We start from the raw sequence: 18,616 nt of genomic DNA on the forward strand, positions 1-18,616 counted from the left end.
CTGGGCGCGGCAGTAGGTCCTCAGACTGTGGCTCGCTTTCTGCGCCCCAGTCAGTTTCGTCCTGTCCCATTCCCCAGTGCGGGAGCACCTCCGCCCCACCCCCGCCGTCTGCTCTCTGGGTGCTCTCCCTGTGGCTCTCAGCTGCACCTATCCCTATCGCCGCTCTCCCACTCTGTCCCCGCGGTCCCCCACCCTCCAATCATGGCCCCACAACCGCTGTACCACAAAGAATTCGCCGGGGCTGGCCTCCAGCCAGGTCTGCAAGTGTGGCGCGTCGAGAACATGGATCTGGTGCCGGTGCCCACCGAACAATACGGCAGCTTCTACGTGGGGGACGCCTATCTTGTGCTCTGCACTCGCCAGGGTCACCGCAACGACTTCACCTACCGCCTGCACTTCTGGCTCGGTAGGGATGGGAGTGGGGAAGTGAGGGAGTGGGGGAGTGGGGGTGGGGCCTCCCCGAGTGCCTGGGCAGTGGCTGCGGTGGGCAGCTAGCCGTCACTGAGACCTGGGCGTCCTCTTCCCACCGAGTTTCGCTTTGCCAACTCTGGCAGCGGTCAGGGGAGGGCGTGTGTGCCAGCGGCTGAGAGCGCCGGCTCCGTGACTGTCCTAAGCGTCCCCTCAAGTCTCCGGGAAGGGGCTGGGGTTCAGGTCCTGGAAGTGAGAGTCAGCCGCGCCTCCGAGCAAAGGTGCGGGATGAGGCAGAGTACCCTGGATCCTCCGGAGCTCCGAGAAGATGGAGGGCTGGAAGGGACCTCGTTTTTAGATGAGGAAACTGAGGCTCACAGTGGGCGAGGGTTCGGCCCAAGATCGGAGGATCGTTCGTTTAGAAGGGAATTTAGAACTCAACCCCGTCCTACTACCAAGGAGGAAACTGAGTCTCAGAAGGGTCGCAGAAACCGAAGTAGGAGAACTGCTGATGTTCGGGTCCCGGAGTAAAGGCAGCACCATTTCCTTGACCCGCACTGCTTCCCCTCTTGGCTTTTTTCGAGGCTCTGCTCGGGGGCCACCTCCTCATGCAAAGCTTTCCCTGATCCTCCTCAGGCTTTAATTCATCCCGTGTTTCCTTAGAGATTCGCCTATTTTAATCCCCTGAGTCTGCATCCTCCCCCGTCTGGCACCGGCAATAGTTTGAGGAAAGGTCATTGAATTGCACTGACTTGATGGTGCTGAGGCTTTATAGCATGGTGGCTGTGTGACCTTGGGACGATCCCTTTCTCTGGGAGCCTCCATGTCTTCATCTGCTAAGTGCAGGGGGGCGGGGGGAAGGGCTCCAATATTTGTCCGATGCCTGTTTGGGCGGTCACCAAAACCTGTCACCAGAGGGCTAGACGATATTCATTCTGAAGTCATAAAGAAGCTGGAGACCAGGGCGTCTGTCCGCAGTCCTTCATCTTCCTCGTATTGCCCTTCATGGGATGATAGAGCTAGGTGGCAGGCATCCAGCCCCTTCATTTTACCTATGAGGAACTAAATGGGGGCCTGAATTGGGACCCTTGCTGGGGATGCACCCAAAAACATTTCCTTGTCCCTAAGAGCAAAGTTTTTATTTCTAACTGACCCGGGAAGTGGACCAGCAGGTTAAAGGAAGAGAAGTAATTGGGACAAGAGGGAGGGACATAGCCTACAAAGGAGCCCTGCCCCAAAGCTGGCCTGAACCCTCGTAGCCAGACCTGCTGCAGAGAGGAGGGCTGGCTGTTGTTACAGGTTTTCTCCTTGGGACTGTGTGTCTTTCCTTGGGTTACTGTGTTCAGCCTCCAGGAGCTGGCCAGCGCAGGCAGAGCAGTACGTTTTCCCCAACTCGAGTTCTTTAGAAGGTGTGCTTGTTTATCTTCCAGCTGAGAAAACTGAGGGCTCAGAAAGTCACCTGAGCTCCCTCACCGGAGCTGCCAGGAGCCAGCGGCAGCATCTTTGGCCTCCTGTGCCCGAATTCCATGCCCTCCTCCCGAGGCGGGCTCAGATCGGGCACAAACTGATTCTTTGCTGGCCATACCAAGAGCAAAAACTCCATCTGGCCAGAGGAGGTTAGTTTTGTGATGAGAAGGAGGAGGGGAGAGGGAGAGTCTTTCTTCTAATGATTTCCATGGCAAGCCACATTCTTAGAACCTACTTTCCATTTTAATTACTCAAATGAGGCTTTTCAGAGATGCCGGGTAGTGTGTTGAAGTCTGTTCTAGATTTGGAGCCCAGGAGACCTGGGTTGGAATTCCACCTCTCCCACCTACAGCATGACTATAGGCAACTCCCTTAACTTCCCTGGGCTACAGTTTTCTCATCTGTAAAGCTGGGATAATTTTCTGATCAGTACCTAAGTCTCTACGCTTAATTAATTAAGGGGCTTTGCAAAGTCTCGGCTGCTATGCCAAGGTCTGATCTGGGTGTATTCGCCTATAATTGCTCATGAGCTTTGGGGCTTGCTTGTTTTGTACAATGTGATGTAAATACATTGGGCCACAAGCGCCCAAGAAGCCACTAGCAACTGGAGATGGCTCTGGGCAAAGAGAAGTAGCCAGTCCCTCTGGCTATGATGGTGGGTACTGGACTTAACCCTGAGTATTGGAGATGAATCGTGCCTTGGCTCCATTGTCCGAATTTACAGGGAGGCGTGCTTCAGCACAACCTATTGCGGGGTAAACGAGAACTTCCTAATAATTAGAAGTGGTATGCAAAAGTGAGTGCGCTTCTTCTGGAGGGGGTGAGCTTCCCATCACTGGGAAGGGAATCTGCAAGACTCTGGGATTGCTATGGGGGAGGGGAAGCCCTTCAGTCAGGGAAGCTGGGTTCCATTGAATCCAGCTTATGTGGGCGCTAAACAACCATTAAGATTCTAATTCTCAGACTCAGTCGTCTGGGTTCTGGAGCGCTCTCCTTATCTGCATAACAATCCGAGCCTCAGTCCAGTCTTTGTCCTAACCCTGCTTCCTGTTTGGGATGATTTTGTGTTTTCCCTTTCCCCTTGGTCCCTGCCCCCTCACCCCATCCCTTCTGTTGGCTTCATATTTTTGTCCGTGGTTTGACTTTAGGCCTCTGGGTCGTGCTGCCATAGCCTCCCCAGAATGGAACAGAAAAGTGTGAGGTGTGGGACCCTGAGGAAAGGGAAACTTTCCTGTTTACTTGGAAAGAAAGAGAAAAACCCAACCAGTTTGGGGGTGGGGAGGCTCTTCTGCTTTGCTCCATGAGTCCCTGCCTGTGCCCATCTTTATTCTCCATCACAAATTCTGAGGTGGAGGTCATCTCCTCTAAAGCTCCTGCACCCAGAAGGCTTGGGGATAGCCTGCTGGACCCGAGTTCAAATACAGCCTCAGACATTCCATAGCTGGCTTGCTCTGGGAAGGTCACTTAGTCTCAGTTTCTTCTTCAGTAAAGTGAACACAACAACAGCACGGCCTTCCCAGACTTGTGAGGATAAAATGGGAAGTTTGTAAAGCATTTTGTAAACCTTAAAATTTGATATAAATTTGAGTTGTTATAACTTATTATTATCCACTATTCATTGTTACCCTGAGAATTCAAAAAGGAGGCAAGACTCCTTCATCCACCTCTGTGGAACCCGTAATAGGCATTTAATACATAGATGGTGCTGTAGTTAGAGCGCTGGGCCTGGAGTCAGGAAGACTTGAGTTCAAATCTGGCCTCACACACTAGCTGTGTGACCCTGGACAAGCCATTTCACCCTGTTTGCCTCAGTTTCCTCATCTGTAAAATGAGCTGGAGAAGGAAATGGCAGATCTTCCAGTATGCTTGCCAAGAAAACCTCAAATGGGGTCATGAAGAATGGGACAAGCTGAACAACAACAACAAATATTTATGATTGCCAGAGGAAATCTGGGTGGGGAGAAAGGAGCCAGAGAGTTATGGACTGGATCTTGCAGAGTCCATTGTACCAGATGGAAGCCAAGACTTGTGTTCTAGGATGGGAGCTGTGCTTCCTCCTCTCTGGGCTGCTGGGTATTCCCAGGAAAGAACAGCCACTCCCTGAGGGGAAGCCCTGGCCCATGGCTGTCTCTGCATCCCAGCCCTGGGGTGGTGCCGGACAAGAGCTTAGGACAAGTTTGTGGGGTTTGGACGGAGCCCCAGTGCATAGATCTGGAGCTCACCCTGTCCGATGGCAGGGCACTCTTATTCCTGGCATTCCCTGGGCACATCTCTTCAGGAATCCTCTCTGGATAAATACACCCCACTCCTGGGGACCTTCCTTTGGGCTTCCCTATCCCCCGCTGTTGTGGACCATACTGGCCAGACTTTGCTGAAGCTGGAAGCTCCCGCTGCAGGGCTGCTCTCCTGTCGGCTGTCCCCACCTCCGGATGCCCTCCCTGCTGCCCTCTTCCTCTGGGCTTCCCTGGCTTCCCTGGAGCTTCAGCTTACATCCCACCTCCTGAAGGAAGGAGCTCCTTCCAGGTCTCCCCCGACCCTGATGTCTTGTCCTCAGCTGCTGATAATCTTCCACCTGCTCTGTGGATCTCTTCCACTTTTAACAGTGGCTATTTGCCCCTGGGATGTAAAGCTCTTGAAGGCAGGGGCTGCCTTTACTTTTTCTCTGTGTCCCCGGTACTTAGCACAGTGCCCAGTGTACCCAGCAAACACTTAATAAGTGCTGATAGGTTGATTGGTTGTCTCTTTTGAGGCTTGCACCAATCCTATGGGAAAGGTGCTATAAACAGGCTCATTTTACAGATGAAGAAACTGAGGATCAGAGAGGTTAAGCAACCTTCCCAGGAGGGCACAGCTAGCATAAGCAGCCAGAATGAATTCCCTGTTTCCCTGACCCCCAATCCAGTGTTTTCTGCTTGCTGGAATCTGTAATAGGATAGCACAAAGACCAGAAAGAGAAGCTTTGGGAGGGCCAGGACCCAGCAGTGATGATGGGGGGCAAGGGCAGACTGACCTGGCCCCTCACGCAGCAGCAGCCCAGGGTCTGAGTGTCTGGGAGTGGCAGAAAGCATGGGGGCTCTTGGCTGGTGGGCGGCGCAGTGGGCTCGGACGCCCCTCAGAGGCTGACCTGTCGCTGATCAGCGAGAGCGCCCTGGATGTGCAGAACAGGGCATTAGGGTCAGAATAGTCTGTGTCGTCCTTTAGGTTTTCAGCCACTTTTGGTTTTTATTTTGTGCTGTAGAAATTAAGGGGTTTGGTTTTTTTTTTTTAAGGAAAGAGATTTTAATAAAAGATTTGAAGTGGGGAGGGATGAGAGGAGTGGAAAGTTAATGGTGGATTCTTGGCAAAACAGAACATTAGAGAAAGGGAACCTGGGTTCAAATTCTGGCTCTGCCATTTACCACCCATGTGATCTTAGGCAAGTCTCTTGATGTCTGAGCCTCAGTTTTCTCATCTGTAAAATGGCAGCGTGTGAGGGATAGCGGTGTTGGATTGAGACATGGCAGGAACACCACCTTCCACAGGTGATGAACCCAGGGTCCTAACTCACCCTCAATGAGGCCTGTTCGGCTGGTGAGAATAAAAAGGCTGAACAAGTGAATATTTTTAAAGAAATGTGGGCTAGTTTGTCTTTTGCTTTTACATACGTAGAGAAATAATGTTGTCTTGGGAACAAAGGTTATCTTGGAGAATAAAGACATGCCTTACAGATCCTGTAAATGTCCTGACATTTAATAACTATGGCTCTCAGTTGCTTTATCTGTAAAATGGGAGGATAGACATGATAATCTCTGAGGACCGTTCCAACTCCATCCAGATCCCCCAAGTATGAGGTGATTTATTATGAGAATGCTAGGTGTTCTCTTGGCTACAAGGGCTACTGGGAGACCCTACATGTTAATGGCCATACCCCCACCCACCCACCCTGACCAGTGGATCATACCTTTGCAGTCCTAAATGGCCCTCAGAGGTCATCTGGTACAACCCCCTCTTTATGCAGACAAGGACTAGAGAAGATCATGAAATCACACAGCTAGAGTTAGCAGGGCCCTCAGAGACCATATGATTAGGTGTCTGTCTTTACAGATGAGGGCATGGAGGCCTGGAGCAGCTTGGGAGGGGGCATTTAGTGATCTTCTCGGGATCCCAGGGCTGGGATTTGAACTGTAGCTTGTCTTTTCAAGCACTCACCCAAATGTAGGAGAGCAATACCTTAAACATGGTGGAAAAAAATAACTTAGCCCTTGTCCTGATCCTCCCCATCTTCGAACAAACCTGCTAATCATCAGCATTACGGGGGCACACTGCAGTACTTTCCCATTTCACAAGCTGTCCAAAAGATCTCGAAGCTCTCCTCTAGTGTTAATATTTTCTTGAGTCTGATTAGAAGCCCTCTGTAAAAGGACCCAAGCCTGGCTGTTGGGTATATTTCCATGCACTGGCTTCCTTGGCCAGCAGAAATCCTGAGTCCATACATTAATGGCCTCCAGTCTGGATCTCATCAGATTAATGCAGCATCATTGCCTCTTGTTTTAGGGAAGGAATGCACTCAAGACGAGAGTGGAGCCGCTGCCATCTTTACCATGCAGATGGATGACTACCTCGGAGGAAAGCCAGTGCAGAGTCGGGAACTGCAAGGTTATGAGACTACTGACTTTGTCAGCTATTTCAAAGGAGGGCTGAAATACAAGGTGAGCCATCAACCCCCCAGGTGTGGCCTGATTCCCAGTCTGACCTTGGAAGAGAGGCTGGAGTCCGGAAGGGAGGTTGGTTCCCAGCAGTGATGTGCAGACACTTGTCAGCGCCTTTCAAAGGTGTAAGTGACATTTCACATTTCATGGGGTTGTTGAAACCCTCCAGCCCCAAGGAAGGCCCTGTGATGCGAAGTGAGAGGCTCAGTCTTGGCTCTTCCATCTAGTGTCTCCTTTTATTCCCAAAAGATTAGAAGAGTCGGAAAATTTGATTCTGACACCCAGTTAGCTCAAGGTTTTCTCAATCTTAAGCAGCCACAGTGGGAGCCAGGCCTCCCAGAAGGCCTTCTGATTGCCCTGGGAGCCAGGCCCCATGCCATCCCTTTGTAGTCCTTTCGGCTACTGTGCATGTGACAGCGGTCAAGGTCATCATCTCCTGGCTTATTTGCCATTATGAAGCATCAGTGGCCTTCATTTTGCCTTCCTTCCCATCCTTCCTAAATAGAGAAGGGCTTGAACAGTGTGTTGGGGTCTTGGCTTCTTGATGTAGAGAAGGAAGGAGCCTCAGAAGGTCAGGGCCAATTCTCTTCCTTAGGCACCTCACTGTGTCAGTAAGTGAAGTCCTGCTCCTGTCACATGGACCAAATGCGCCCACTAAGTCTGAGTCGCATGGGATCCTGCAAGTTGTTGGCAAGAGCAGATTGTCCTGGCCTGCTCGGCATCTGATTGAAAGGCAGGCATGAAGAGAGTCTAGCATTACTCCTTGCTGAGGTCCATGCCTTAGTCACCAGTGTGAAACTCCCCGAGAAGGCAAAACTCTACAGATAAAAGCTCTGGCAAGAGCTCAAATCAGGAATTACCAGACCCTGAGCGGTATCTGAAACCACAGCTGTACTTGATAGGAAATGCACATGTGGAGATAAGGGAGCATTGAAAATATCTAAGACTAGAAAACCATTTGCTGTCTTTCTCCCTGCCCTACCAGGTGAGCTCTGAATTTAAAACACAAAGCCTTAGCATGCCCAGGAGCCCCAGAATTACTAAACTGATACTGAATACTTGGCAGATTCTCCCAACTGTCTGAGCAGAATCTCTTCTGTGACTGAGAATCAGCCTAGTCTTAGGAACCTAGCCAGTTGCTGTAGGGAGAGGTTAGCCAAGGTGATGGGTGGTAATAAGCTGAGTGTCTTCTGGTGGAGCAAAATGAGCTGGGCAAAATCCTCCAAATGTGAGGATTTAAACACGCAGGCAGCATGCACCCTTCTACCTGGTCATCCCCAGTGGGGCAAGGGAATAAATAAAATGCCCTCTTCCTTTTTCCTCATGAGAGAAAAGATGCTTGAAAAGAAGGCTGGGGAGAGAAGGCATTTCCCTGCTGCCCTTTCATTGCTGGTGCGTGCTTCCCCACCCTGCCTTCAGGGTGACGTGTGCATCTGCTCCCTTCCTGGGACCTTAGACCTCACCTGGGTGGATGACTGAGATCCAGTCCAGCTCCCACATTTGATTGCCCGTGGCCTGGCTCAGGCTACCAGGTGAACTGCATTTGCCAAAGGATTGCTGCCAGCCTCTTGGCTCTTTGTGGTCTTTCTGTAAACACTGAATCCTTTTAAAGAGAAGAAATGAGGAGAAACAATTTCAATTTCAGAGCCAAGCAAGGGATTGGTTTGCCAAGGAGTTTCATCTCAGTCACAGTTGTATTCTTCACACTCCCTAATGCTGTTGCCGTTCTTTTATTGGGTGCCCTAAGACCTCTTGTTTTATCCAGTTGGGTGATCAGTCTTCTAAAAACATCTACAGCTTTTTATTTTTACACATGAAATTACATGTACAGTGCTTTGCAAAACTGGAAGGACTGCAGAAATGCTAGTTAGTATTATTCTTTTATAACAGTCATTTCCCAATAGACTGCCCTACCCTCACTGGACCTTGCCATGTAATAGAGATAAAACTGTCGAGCTGAATCAATCACTGAGGCAATTAGAATAGTCTCAGGGGGAGTAGTCAGATGGGAGGAGAACCATGAGAGGGCAGGGCCTTGAAAAACCAGAAAAAAAAGGACGGGAGGAAGGGAGGAAGGGAGGGAGGAAGGGAGAAAGGAAGGAAGGAGGGAGGGAGGAAGGAAGGGAGGGAGGGAGGAAGGGAGGAAGGAAGGAAGGAAGGAAGGAAGGAAGGAAGGAAGGAAGGAAGGAAGGAAGGAAGGAAGGGAGGAAGGAAGGAAGGAAGGGAGGGAGGAAGGGAGAAAGGAAGGAAGGAGGGAGGGAGGAAGGAAGGGAGGAAGGAAGGAAGGGAGGGAGGGAGGAAGGAAGGAAGGAAGGAAGGAAGGAAGGGAGGAAGGAAGGAAGGAAGGAAGGAAGGAAGGAAGGAAGGAAACAAACATTTATTGAGCATGTTCTGGGTGCCAGACATAGCACTAAGGGCTTCACAAGTACTCCGTCTTTTGCTCTTCACGCTTATCCAAGGAAGGTCAGGTACTATTCCTATCCACATTTTACAGATGAGGAAAGTGAGACAGACAAGGTAAGTGACTTGCCCAGAGTCACATAGCTAGTAAGTGTCTGAGGTTGGATTTGAACTCAGGTTCAAAGGGGAGAGTGACTTGAGGAAGAAGATAGTCAATGATGATAAAAACTAGAATTTATATAGTGGTTTGCAAAGTGCTTTGCATCTATTACTTCCCTTTTATCCCCCCAGTCACCTGCCTGTGAGGTAGATGTTATCTCCACTTTTATAGGTAAGTAAACTGAGACTGAATGAGGTTTAGTGACTTGCCCAAGCTCACACATCAGGGCTTCCTGGCTTTTAGACCAGCACTCCATCCACTGTGCCCCCTAATTGCTGTGTGGTGTCCATGCAACAGAGTTGAGTGAGGATTGAGAAATGGTGTTGAGAGAGTTGGCAATTAAGAGATCATTTGTAACACCAGGAGCCAGAATGCAATGTGTTGAGGAGTGGAAGGAGAGACTGTGAATGTAGACATTTCCTGTCCCCGGTTCTTGACTCCTCTGCCAAAAGAATGAAGATGTCATCATCATCTGTTCTCTTGGGTCAATTAATAAATGTTCAGCAGCCTTTTTGGACTGTTCTGTTTACATTATTGAAGTCATTATGCATATCATTCTCCTGGTTCTGCTTTCTTCCCTAGGCATCAGGGCATACAAGTCTTCCCAGGATTTTTGGAATTTCTCATTGTTGTCATTACTTACAGTTCACGAAGTCCATTTGTATTCATGTACCCTAATTTGTTCAACAGTCGCTCATTTGTTAAAGCCCCCCTTTTGTTTCCAGTTCTTTGCCACCATACTGGGGATTGCAATGCACGGTTTGTCACTCTGGGGACCTTACTTTTGGGCTTGGTCTTCCTTGTGGTATAGAACCTTCAGTGAGATCTTGGGTCAAAGGCCATGGGTGATGAGTGTCTTTATTTCTCACACCCTAGTCTTAATGACATGTGTTTCTTCCATGAGCTCTTAGTGTTCTTTGTGCCGCCATGTTGGTAAGGAGAAGTCTCATGGCACCTCTCCTTTTCTGCTTAGGTTGGAGGCGTGGCATCTGGATTCAATCACGTCATCACGAATGATCTGACTGCTGAGAGACTGTTGCATATAAAGGGCCGCCGGATGGTCCGCGCAACAGAGGTCCCCTTCAGCTGGGCCAGCTTCAACAAGGGAGACTGCTTCATTATTGATCTTGGACCGGTAAGTTTGTCACTATGGGGGACTGAAAAAATATACTGCACATCTATCCCCTGAGGGCCAGATCTGCTGAGTTTGAAGGGCCATCCTTACATTGGTCATAGAGTGATGATCTTTGGGCTCAGCAACAAAGAAAGCTTCCTAACTGGTAAAGGATTATGTGATCTGCATGGGGTGGGGAGAGGACTGGGAGAGCCCCCACCCACAAAATCACCAGACCCTGAAAGAGAAAAGGAAAAAAAAATCAGCTAGGGGTGGAATTATTCCATTAATGTGGCACTGATCAGGTCCCCTACAGCCTGACATTGTGCCAAGGCTTCTGTGAGGGGATGTAAATATGGCTTAGGTGAAGAAGAATGGGAGAATTAGCGAAGAATGCCAATTGTCGCCTCAAAGGTTCTCAATGAATGGTTTAAATTTTTTTTGGTTGCTCCTGCCAGATGGTCATAATTAAGTAACATTCCCAAATAATTTCTTTATTGAAATGTCTTCTTCTACTTTATTCATTGAAGTAAGTCTTGAAAGCCAGGACTAATGGTTTCCACTTTCTGTCTTTTCTTTTCCTGAGTTTGGGTGAAAACAGACCTTGAGCACAAGTAGTTGCCCAAGCTCTGAGGGCTCCCTGGAGGTGCCATTTGCCTAGATATAGAGCATCAGGTTCAGGGATTCCCTCATTTATATCTAAGAATGCTAGATTTGGAATCTGAGCCTCTGGGTATAATTACTAGCTGTGCGTTGGGTGTGCTCCATTACCTTGGGCAAATCACATTCCTTATGTGTGGAATGAGGCCAGATAACCTCTGAGATCTCTTCTGTCCTCTACAGCTGTCCCCACAGCCTAACTCTGGTTGTCATGGGGATTGCATTGGCTGTTGGCAGAGAGGGGCATGGTGCCTAAGGCACTCCAGGAGCATTCAGTGATTGAGATAATAGTGTTGAGAGAGATCATCCAATCATAATTATCTGGAGTAAAAAAAAAAGGGGGGCAGGGAAACTGCCATATTAGGGAAGGAGAAGGAATGTAATACTTGGAGCCGGAGATGTGAGTTTGAATCTGAACTTTGACTTAAACTCCTTTAGTGATGTTTAGAGTGTGTAAGCCTCAGTTTTTCATCTATAAAATGGGAGATGGTAATATTTTTAAAAATTTATTTATTTTTAAAAAATTATTTATTTTTAGTTTTCAGCATTCACTTCCACAAGATTTTGAGTTCCAAGTTTTCTCCCATCTTGCCCCTCCCCCACCCCAAGATGGCATGCATTATGAAAACCCCTTCTCCTAATCTTCCCTCCCTTCTGTCTCTCCCTCCCTTCTCTTATCCCCTTCTCCTTCAATTTTCCTGTAGGATAGGATAGATTTGTATACTCAATTTACTGTATATCTTATTTCCCAGTTACATATGAAAACACTTTTTTTAAAAAATTTTTGTTTTTAAAACATTGGGTTCCAAATTTTCTCCTTTCCTCCCCATCCACCCTCATTGAGAAGGCAAGCAACTTGATACAGGTTATGCATGTGTAGTCATGTAAAACACTTCCATAGTAGTCATGTTGTGGAAAACTAAGTATATTTCCCTTCATCCTATCCTACCCCCCCCCCCATTTATTCTATTCTCTCTTTTGACCCCGTCCCTTCTCGGAGGTGTTGCTTTTGATCACCCCCTTCCCCAATCTGTCCTCCCCTCTATCATCTCCCTGCTCTCTTGTCCCCTTCCCCCTGTATTTTCCTGTAGGGTAAGATAGATTTCCATACGCAGTTGAGAGTATATGTTATTCCCTCCTTAAGCCAAATCCAATGAGAATAAGATTCAGTCATTCCCAGAGATAATAATCTTGTCATTGCCCCTGACAAAGGAAAAGTACCCAGAAAGCTCTCTGAAAGTCTTAAACGTATTAATGTGCACTCTTTATTATTATCATTGTTATTGATGTTATATTATAGACAGCAGCCTCAGCCCTTTGGTGTCTCAGTGGGTTTCGTGGCTTCACGGGTTGCTTATGGGGTAATTAATTGGCACAAATGGCTTTTTAGCCTCCAGTGAATTACTTTGGCCCATGGTTGAAATTCTCTGGAATAATTAATTGCCCAATCTTAAAGTCATAGAATTTGAAAGCTGGAAAGGCACTTGGAGATCTAGTCCAGTCGGTGCCCTAAGCTGACAGCCTAGAGAGGTTAACAGGGGTCACATCTACAAAATAAGCCATTAAAGTAAACATGACCAAGGTGATAGTGTCAGACAAACTTAATAATTAGAATTGTCTAGAGCCCACAAGTGGTGAGTGGCCTGTCACTGGAGATACTCAACTCGGGGCTGAATGTTCAGTTGTTGGAGGTGTTGTAGAAAGGATTATTAGTTGGGTACTGGCTGGGTAAGATGAGTCAGAAGATGACTTTAACCAAAATCGTTGCCTCTTATTTAATGGGATGATGGGTGTGACCCAAGGATGGGGAATGGAGGCAATTCTACCCCAGATAATTTCACTGTAAGCCCCTGAAGACCCTCAGAGATTCTTGACCTTTCCCCGAATCAAGCTGGAAAACCAAAGGCCCCCTTCCATCATTTGAGGATCTCGTATAACTGTTCTTTGTAAGATGAGATATATTTTTACATCCTTTGCACACAAAGTTCAGAGATCTTAAAAAATGAGGCCCCCAAACACACAGAAAATGGAGTATCAAGGATTTCTGTGTTGTCTCCATTATCTCAGCCCCTTTGATTCCTCCTCAGTATGTGAAAGATCTGAGACCAGCTGCCTGATAGGACTGGATGGCAGTGTGATCTCTGTATCTCATCAAAGCTCAATGCTATCCGACAATCTCTTGCCATCAGCTTTCCTGGCCAGGGGGAAAGGACCTCACTGCCACCAGGCCAGTAGGGCCAGTTCCCATCTTGAAAAGACAGGGCGGCACCTCATCACCCATTGGGCTGGGGTAGAAGCGCCACCTCGCCACCCTCTCCCCCCTGAATACACACACACACACACACACACACACACACACACACACACACACACACACACACACACCTCTGAAGGCTGGGAGGCAACATTCGGTTTTTGGCTTGGTCCTAGGGTCAATATTTGGCCAAGATCATTTGTTTGCTTTCCAATCAGCACCATTTATTCATTCATTCACTCACTCACTAAATATTAACTGGACAAATGCTGTGAGTCTGTGTGGGAGGAGATGGGGTGCCTTTATCAGCAGCTGCCAGTGCTTCCTACAGGCCCCAGTGCTCAGAGGTCTCTTGATGTATAGCTCTTAGTGTCAGAGCTGGGATTTGAACCCAGGACTTCTCCTGATGACACATCCGGCATTTGTTCCATTGTACCACACTCTATTCTCACAGAGCATAGGCTGATCTAGGAGGGAACTCTACTAAATTCATTGACATTCAAGATCTAGAACTTCTGTGAATGTTGACACCAGAATTCAGACCCCGGTCTTGCCTGACTCCCAGTCAGTTCTATCATTATGGCCTGCTGATTTTCAAAATTAACATGATTTTTGAACTGGCTAAGACCAGTGGTCTCCCTTCTGTGATAGAGATGCTAATTTTCTGCAGAGCTAATCAAATCCCACTGAGGATGTAGAGGATTTCTCATGTTTTTAGCCCTTTTACTGCTCAGAAGAGCTCAGAACAAGGTCCAGCCAGTGTTAAGAAGCAGACCAACATTAATTGTTGGCCAAAGTACAGAAATGGACAGACCATTAAACCCATCAGCCATTTTAGGTCTGCTGACCAATACAGAAAACTGTCCATGAGGCACAGTAGACAGGGAAGGGCAGCATATGTGGACTCAGAAGACCTGTATGTGAATCCTGGCTTGGACCCTTACTAACCAGGTAATGGAAGCATATGGTTTTTCCTCTCTGAGCCTGAGGCTTCTCATTGATGAAATGAGTGTGTTAAGACCTGAGCTCCTGTTTGTAAAGACTTACTTCACAAGATCATGAGGCTACTCATATCCAAGAACCGCATAGTAACTGTTAACTCTAGTAATAATATTTCAATTTACACATATTATGTACCAGGCACTATCTAAGGGATCAGAGATAAGAAGACAACAACAACAACAACAACAAAAACGGTCTCTGACCTCAAACAGCTTATATTCTTGGTGGGGGAGGGCGGACAGGTGGAGTAACAACACACGGTTAGAAAATTAAATGCCAAAGAGACAAAGTTATTTCTGAGAGATGAGCATTGCAACTGGGGAGGGCCAGGGAGGGATGAACTTTCCGGAGCTGATTGTACTGCAGCCTGAGCTTTGAAGGGAAGTAAGAATTCTGTAAGGCGGAGGTGAGAAAAACGGTACTTTCCAGGCCTGGTGAGAGCCTGTGCCAACATCCGGAGATGGGATGTGGGTATCATAAATGGGACAGCAGGCAAGCTAGTTCAGCCATAAGGAGAGTGTCATGTGATCAATCAGGAAAAGTAGCTTGAAGTCAGCTTAAATGCAATAGGGAGCCAGGGGGTCTTCTTGAGCTGGGCAGTGACACAATCAGACCTGTCCTATAGGAACGTCACTTTGGCATCAGTGTGGAAGGTAACTGGAGAGGGGAGAAAAGAGGTGAGGAAGCAAATGAGGAGGTGAGAAGTGAAGGTCTGAGCAAGGTGGGGGTGAGTAAGTGTGAGATCTGTCAGGCCTGGGCTCCAGGCTGCTCGGGGAAACCCCGAGGCTGGCCGCAGGGCCTGCAGGGTCTGGGGCTGGAATGGCCCCATCCACTCACCTTCCCCGAACCTCTAGATGTGGTTGGGATTGGGGGAGGGATTCCATAGCTCCCAGGGGCTCCAAGAACAGGCAAAACTGATGGTCCCAATGAGTTTCAGGAGGTCAAGAGTTTCTAGTTGCCATTTCTCTCTCCTCCCCAGCCCTTGGCAGACGGCAAATAGTGATGAGCACTAAGGAGGGAGGCTTTGGGGCTCTCAGCCACTTTGACAGAAAAAAGAGCCACTAACTTAGTGGCTCTCACTGACCTCAAACAGAAGGGAGGGACGGATTCCCCCATGTGGATGGCAGGATCTCACTGTCCCAGGCAACTGGGAGGCATGGTGGACGGAGCACTAGGTCTGGAGTCAGGAAGACCCATATGCTTGTTATCTGTGTGATGTTGGGCAAGTAACATCACCACTGTCTGCCTCAGTTTACCCATCTATAAAATGGGGCTATTAATAGCATCTGCCTCCCAGAGTTGTGGGGAACAGATGAGATAATGATGTTTGTACAGTGCCTGGAATGGCGTAAGCATCGTAAAAATGCTCAATCTCTCCCAGCTGAGTCATTTGTATCTTCCAGGAACCAAAATATAGACGTTAACAGTTCTGTTCCTAACTTCAATAAGATACCAGTTGAGGACCATGTTCTGTATGAAGCCTTTCCTGGTTCCCTTCCTTTTCCTGGGGCCCTCGCTCCCCAAACAGCTAACACGTAACCAAGGAACCTCGTTTTTACTATTTAGTGTTTAATCCCTTTACACACGCAGGCACATATGCATACACGTGCGTGCACACACACACACACACCCTGTGTACATGTAACTGTGTCCTCCAGCACCAGCACAGGCCCCCACACAGTAGGCGCTTTACCCAACCTTGCTGACTGATATAAGGCTAGCCTACTTTCCACAGTTCTCCCTCAAATCTTTATTAAATTCCCACTTAGTACAGAGTAGGGGCTTGGCTCCTGGGGGACAAAGACATTTAGGTGAGATCCAGTCCCTTGTGTTACAGCATGTGGTGGGGGGTGGAGGAGGAGGGGAACACGAGGGATTTTTCTGTCCTGCTTGGGTCACACTCTGAAAGTCAATGGGCCCCGTGAAAATGTAGGTCAAAGGGCAAACAAGTGCATTGAGAAGGAAAACTTGGGAAAAACAAGCTGCCCGCATGCGAGGAAGGGAGTTGTGGCCTTTGATTCAAAGGCAGAGAGGAGCGTAGGAAGGCTTTGGGCCAGACTGAGTCAGCCTCACACAGGCACTGCTGCGGGCCCGGCTGCTCCTCTGGCCACACATGGCCAGGCATTTCTGCTTCCTGTTCTATACCCCACGGCTGGCATGGACGCTGGGGCATTAGACTGAGTCACTGCGACCACATAGTTTAAAAGTAAAACCCAAACACAAACCTGAAGTCAAATGCTACAGTTCCATTCCCCCGGCCCCCGGGCAGGGGGAGGGCTTTGGGGCTCGCTGGCTTTTCATTCATGTTTCCCGATGGACTAAACGAGTCACCACTAACGGGGAATTTTGATTTGTCATTTCTCCCCCCCCACACTTTTTCTCTGGATATCTATGTGTATATTCATGTAAACATATAGGAATGTATGTATTCCTCAGAATATCTGTGTGTTGTTCTACAGATGTGTGTGCACACATGACTACACACATAACCACATGAGTGTGCATTTGTGTTCACGGTCTCCAATCTCCTGGGCAAGCCCCTTGGCCTGAGTGGTTGGTTGGGGCAGCAGCCTTGGGACCAGTGGAGACAGTCAATGGCCCTGGAGTAGGGCCGTTTCAGGCCTTAGAATGCCTCCCTTTCCCCCAAGTCAGCCCCAGGCCACCTCCTATGTGAAGCCTGCCCTGATTTTTTACCCTTTCTCACTCCCCTTCTCAGTCTTCTCCTTTTGAAAGTCCTTGGGGCATGCCTCATGTGTACCTGCTGGCAACGCTGGCCCCCGGCATCGCTCCCTTCTCACAGGGGCCCAACCATGAGGCTGTGCAGATTGCCTCCCGACTCCTGATGGGATGTAAGCTGCTTGAGGGAGGAGGAAGCCTGCTTCTGTCTACGTGTCCCCAAGATCCGACACAGTGAGGGGCACACTGAGGGTGATTAAGAAATGCTTCTTGGATTGAACTGAGGTTTACTTAAAGCTAGAACTTTCAAGTTCGCAAACACTTTACAAGTATCATCTCACTTTATCCTCAGAACAACCTTGGGAGGCAGGTGCCCCCGTTTTATGGATGAGGAAACTGAGGCTGGGGAAGCAGCTTGTCCAGGGTCACCCAGCTGGGAAATGTCTGAGGGGAGATTTGAACTCATGGCTTCCTGACTCCAAGATGGCGCCCTTTCTGATGCGCCGCAGGCTCCTCGGCGTTTTAGCCAGGAGGACAAAGTTTGGTGCTGGCCCTTTGAATCATGATGCTATTATCACTGGTCACGATACTCGTGTTTGCTTTAAACTTCCATGTTGGGTAGGCTCCCAGGGGTCTGCAGAAGGGGAAACCCTTGAGATGTTCCTCTCCCTGACACTGATCTCAGACTCCTAGTCTGGATGGTAGATCGGTGCCATTGCAGGGAAAGCCCTCTGCGTGCTCCATGTGGCCTTCTCGGGCCTGCCCTCCCACACTGCTGCCTGCCTGAAGGGCTGATAATTTATAGGAAAGACAGGGCGTCATTGTCGTTGCAACTTTAAAAAACCCCCACCTTCATGCCGTGGAACACAGAGTGACTTTGTGCGGACGCTGACTTGGGCAATGATCTTACTCAAAACCTCGGTGAATTGAGTAAGTGTCTGGGTGGCCTGTTTAGTAATAGGTCTGCACACGCTTATGGTCCTGAACTGTAGGGCTTTGTTAGGCAGGAGCAGCCCAAGACAGCTCAGAACACACAGACACACACAAAACACACAGGGAATGATGGGTATAGGTAGAACCCGGCTCTCTCCAAGGCTCAGCTCAGGCACTGCCCCTTTTTTGATTCCTCCTCTCCCTCCTCCAGTTATTACTGCTCTCTCCTCAGAAATTTCTTTGAATTGACCCATTCTATATTTCGTTTTGACTTTTCCGTGTGCATATGGTATCTCTTTCTTCTGCCCCCAATAGATAGTGAGCCTTTTGAGGGCAGGACCCATTTCATCATTGTCTCTGGGCCTCATACCTAAGAAAGGCTCTGTCTGGTGCTTGGTAGGTGCTGAATGAATGAATGACAAAGGAAACCAAAGCCCAAGTGGGTGGTTTTTTTTTTTTTGGTATATTATCATTAACCCTGCTGGCTGTATTCACACTGAGTGTGTTCACACTCACTGCACATGGGATGTGATCCAGGCTGGCCCTCTGCCCTTTATCATGATTATCTCATAGTCAATTAAAGACATGGATGACACACTCACCAGGTTGGCCAGTGAAGCTTGGGAGGGAGGGAGGGCAGGCCAGCTCACGGAGGAGAATCTGCATCTGAGAAGACCCTGAGAACCCCAACCTTCCTTGGGTGGCTTGGTGAGCACCTCTCTCCAATGAGCACACCCCCTCTGCCTTCTCTAAAGATGGCTGTCCTGCATCTTCCTGTAAATCCTAGGGGGTGGGGTAGGGGCACCTCTATTTAGGAGGTTTTCCTCTCATCTTGACCATGTACGCATACCATA

General features: G+C 48.6%; 1 protein-coding gene across 8 annotated transcripts in view; it reads left to right on the top strand.

Annotated features, from left to right (window-relative positions):
* The window catches only part of SCIN (scinderin), a 64,534-nt gene continuing 45,918 nt past the window's right edge, over positions 1–18,616 (top strand). For 4 of the 8 annotated variants that reach the window (XM_078150639.1, XM_021000023.2, XM_021000024.2 and 1 more), the window contains exons 1-3: positions 2–406; positions 6,409–6,563; positions 10,097–10,258. In XM_078150639.1, the coding sequence (XP_078006765.1) occupies positions 202–406; positions 6,409–6,563; positions 10,097–10,258 (522 nt within the window). In that variant the 5' untranslated portion in view covers positions 2–201. Of the gene's footprint in view, positions 407–2,003; positions 2,025–6,408; positions 6,564–10,096; positions 10,259–18,616 lie in introns of those variants that run through there. The other 4 variants (XM_021000025.2, XM_021000027.2, XM_078150640.1 and 1 more) reach the window with 3 other exon arrangements.

Source organism: Phascolarctos cinereus, unplaced genomic scaffold (genome assembly GCF_003287225.1).
Source record: "Phascolarctos cinereus isolate Bilbo 61053 unplaced genomic scaffold, phaCin_HiC Scaffold_1;HRSCAF=81, whole genome shotgun sequence".
NCBI classification, from domain to species: domain Eukaryota; kingdom Metazoa; phylum Chordata; class Mammalia; order Diprotodontia; family Phascolarctidae; genus Phascolarctos; species Phascolarctos cinereus.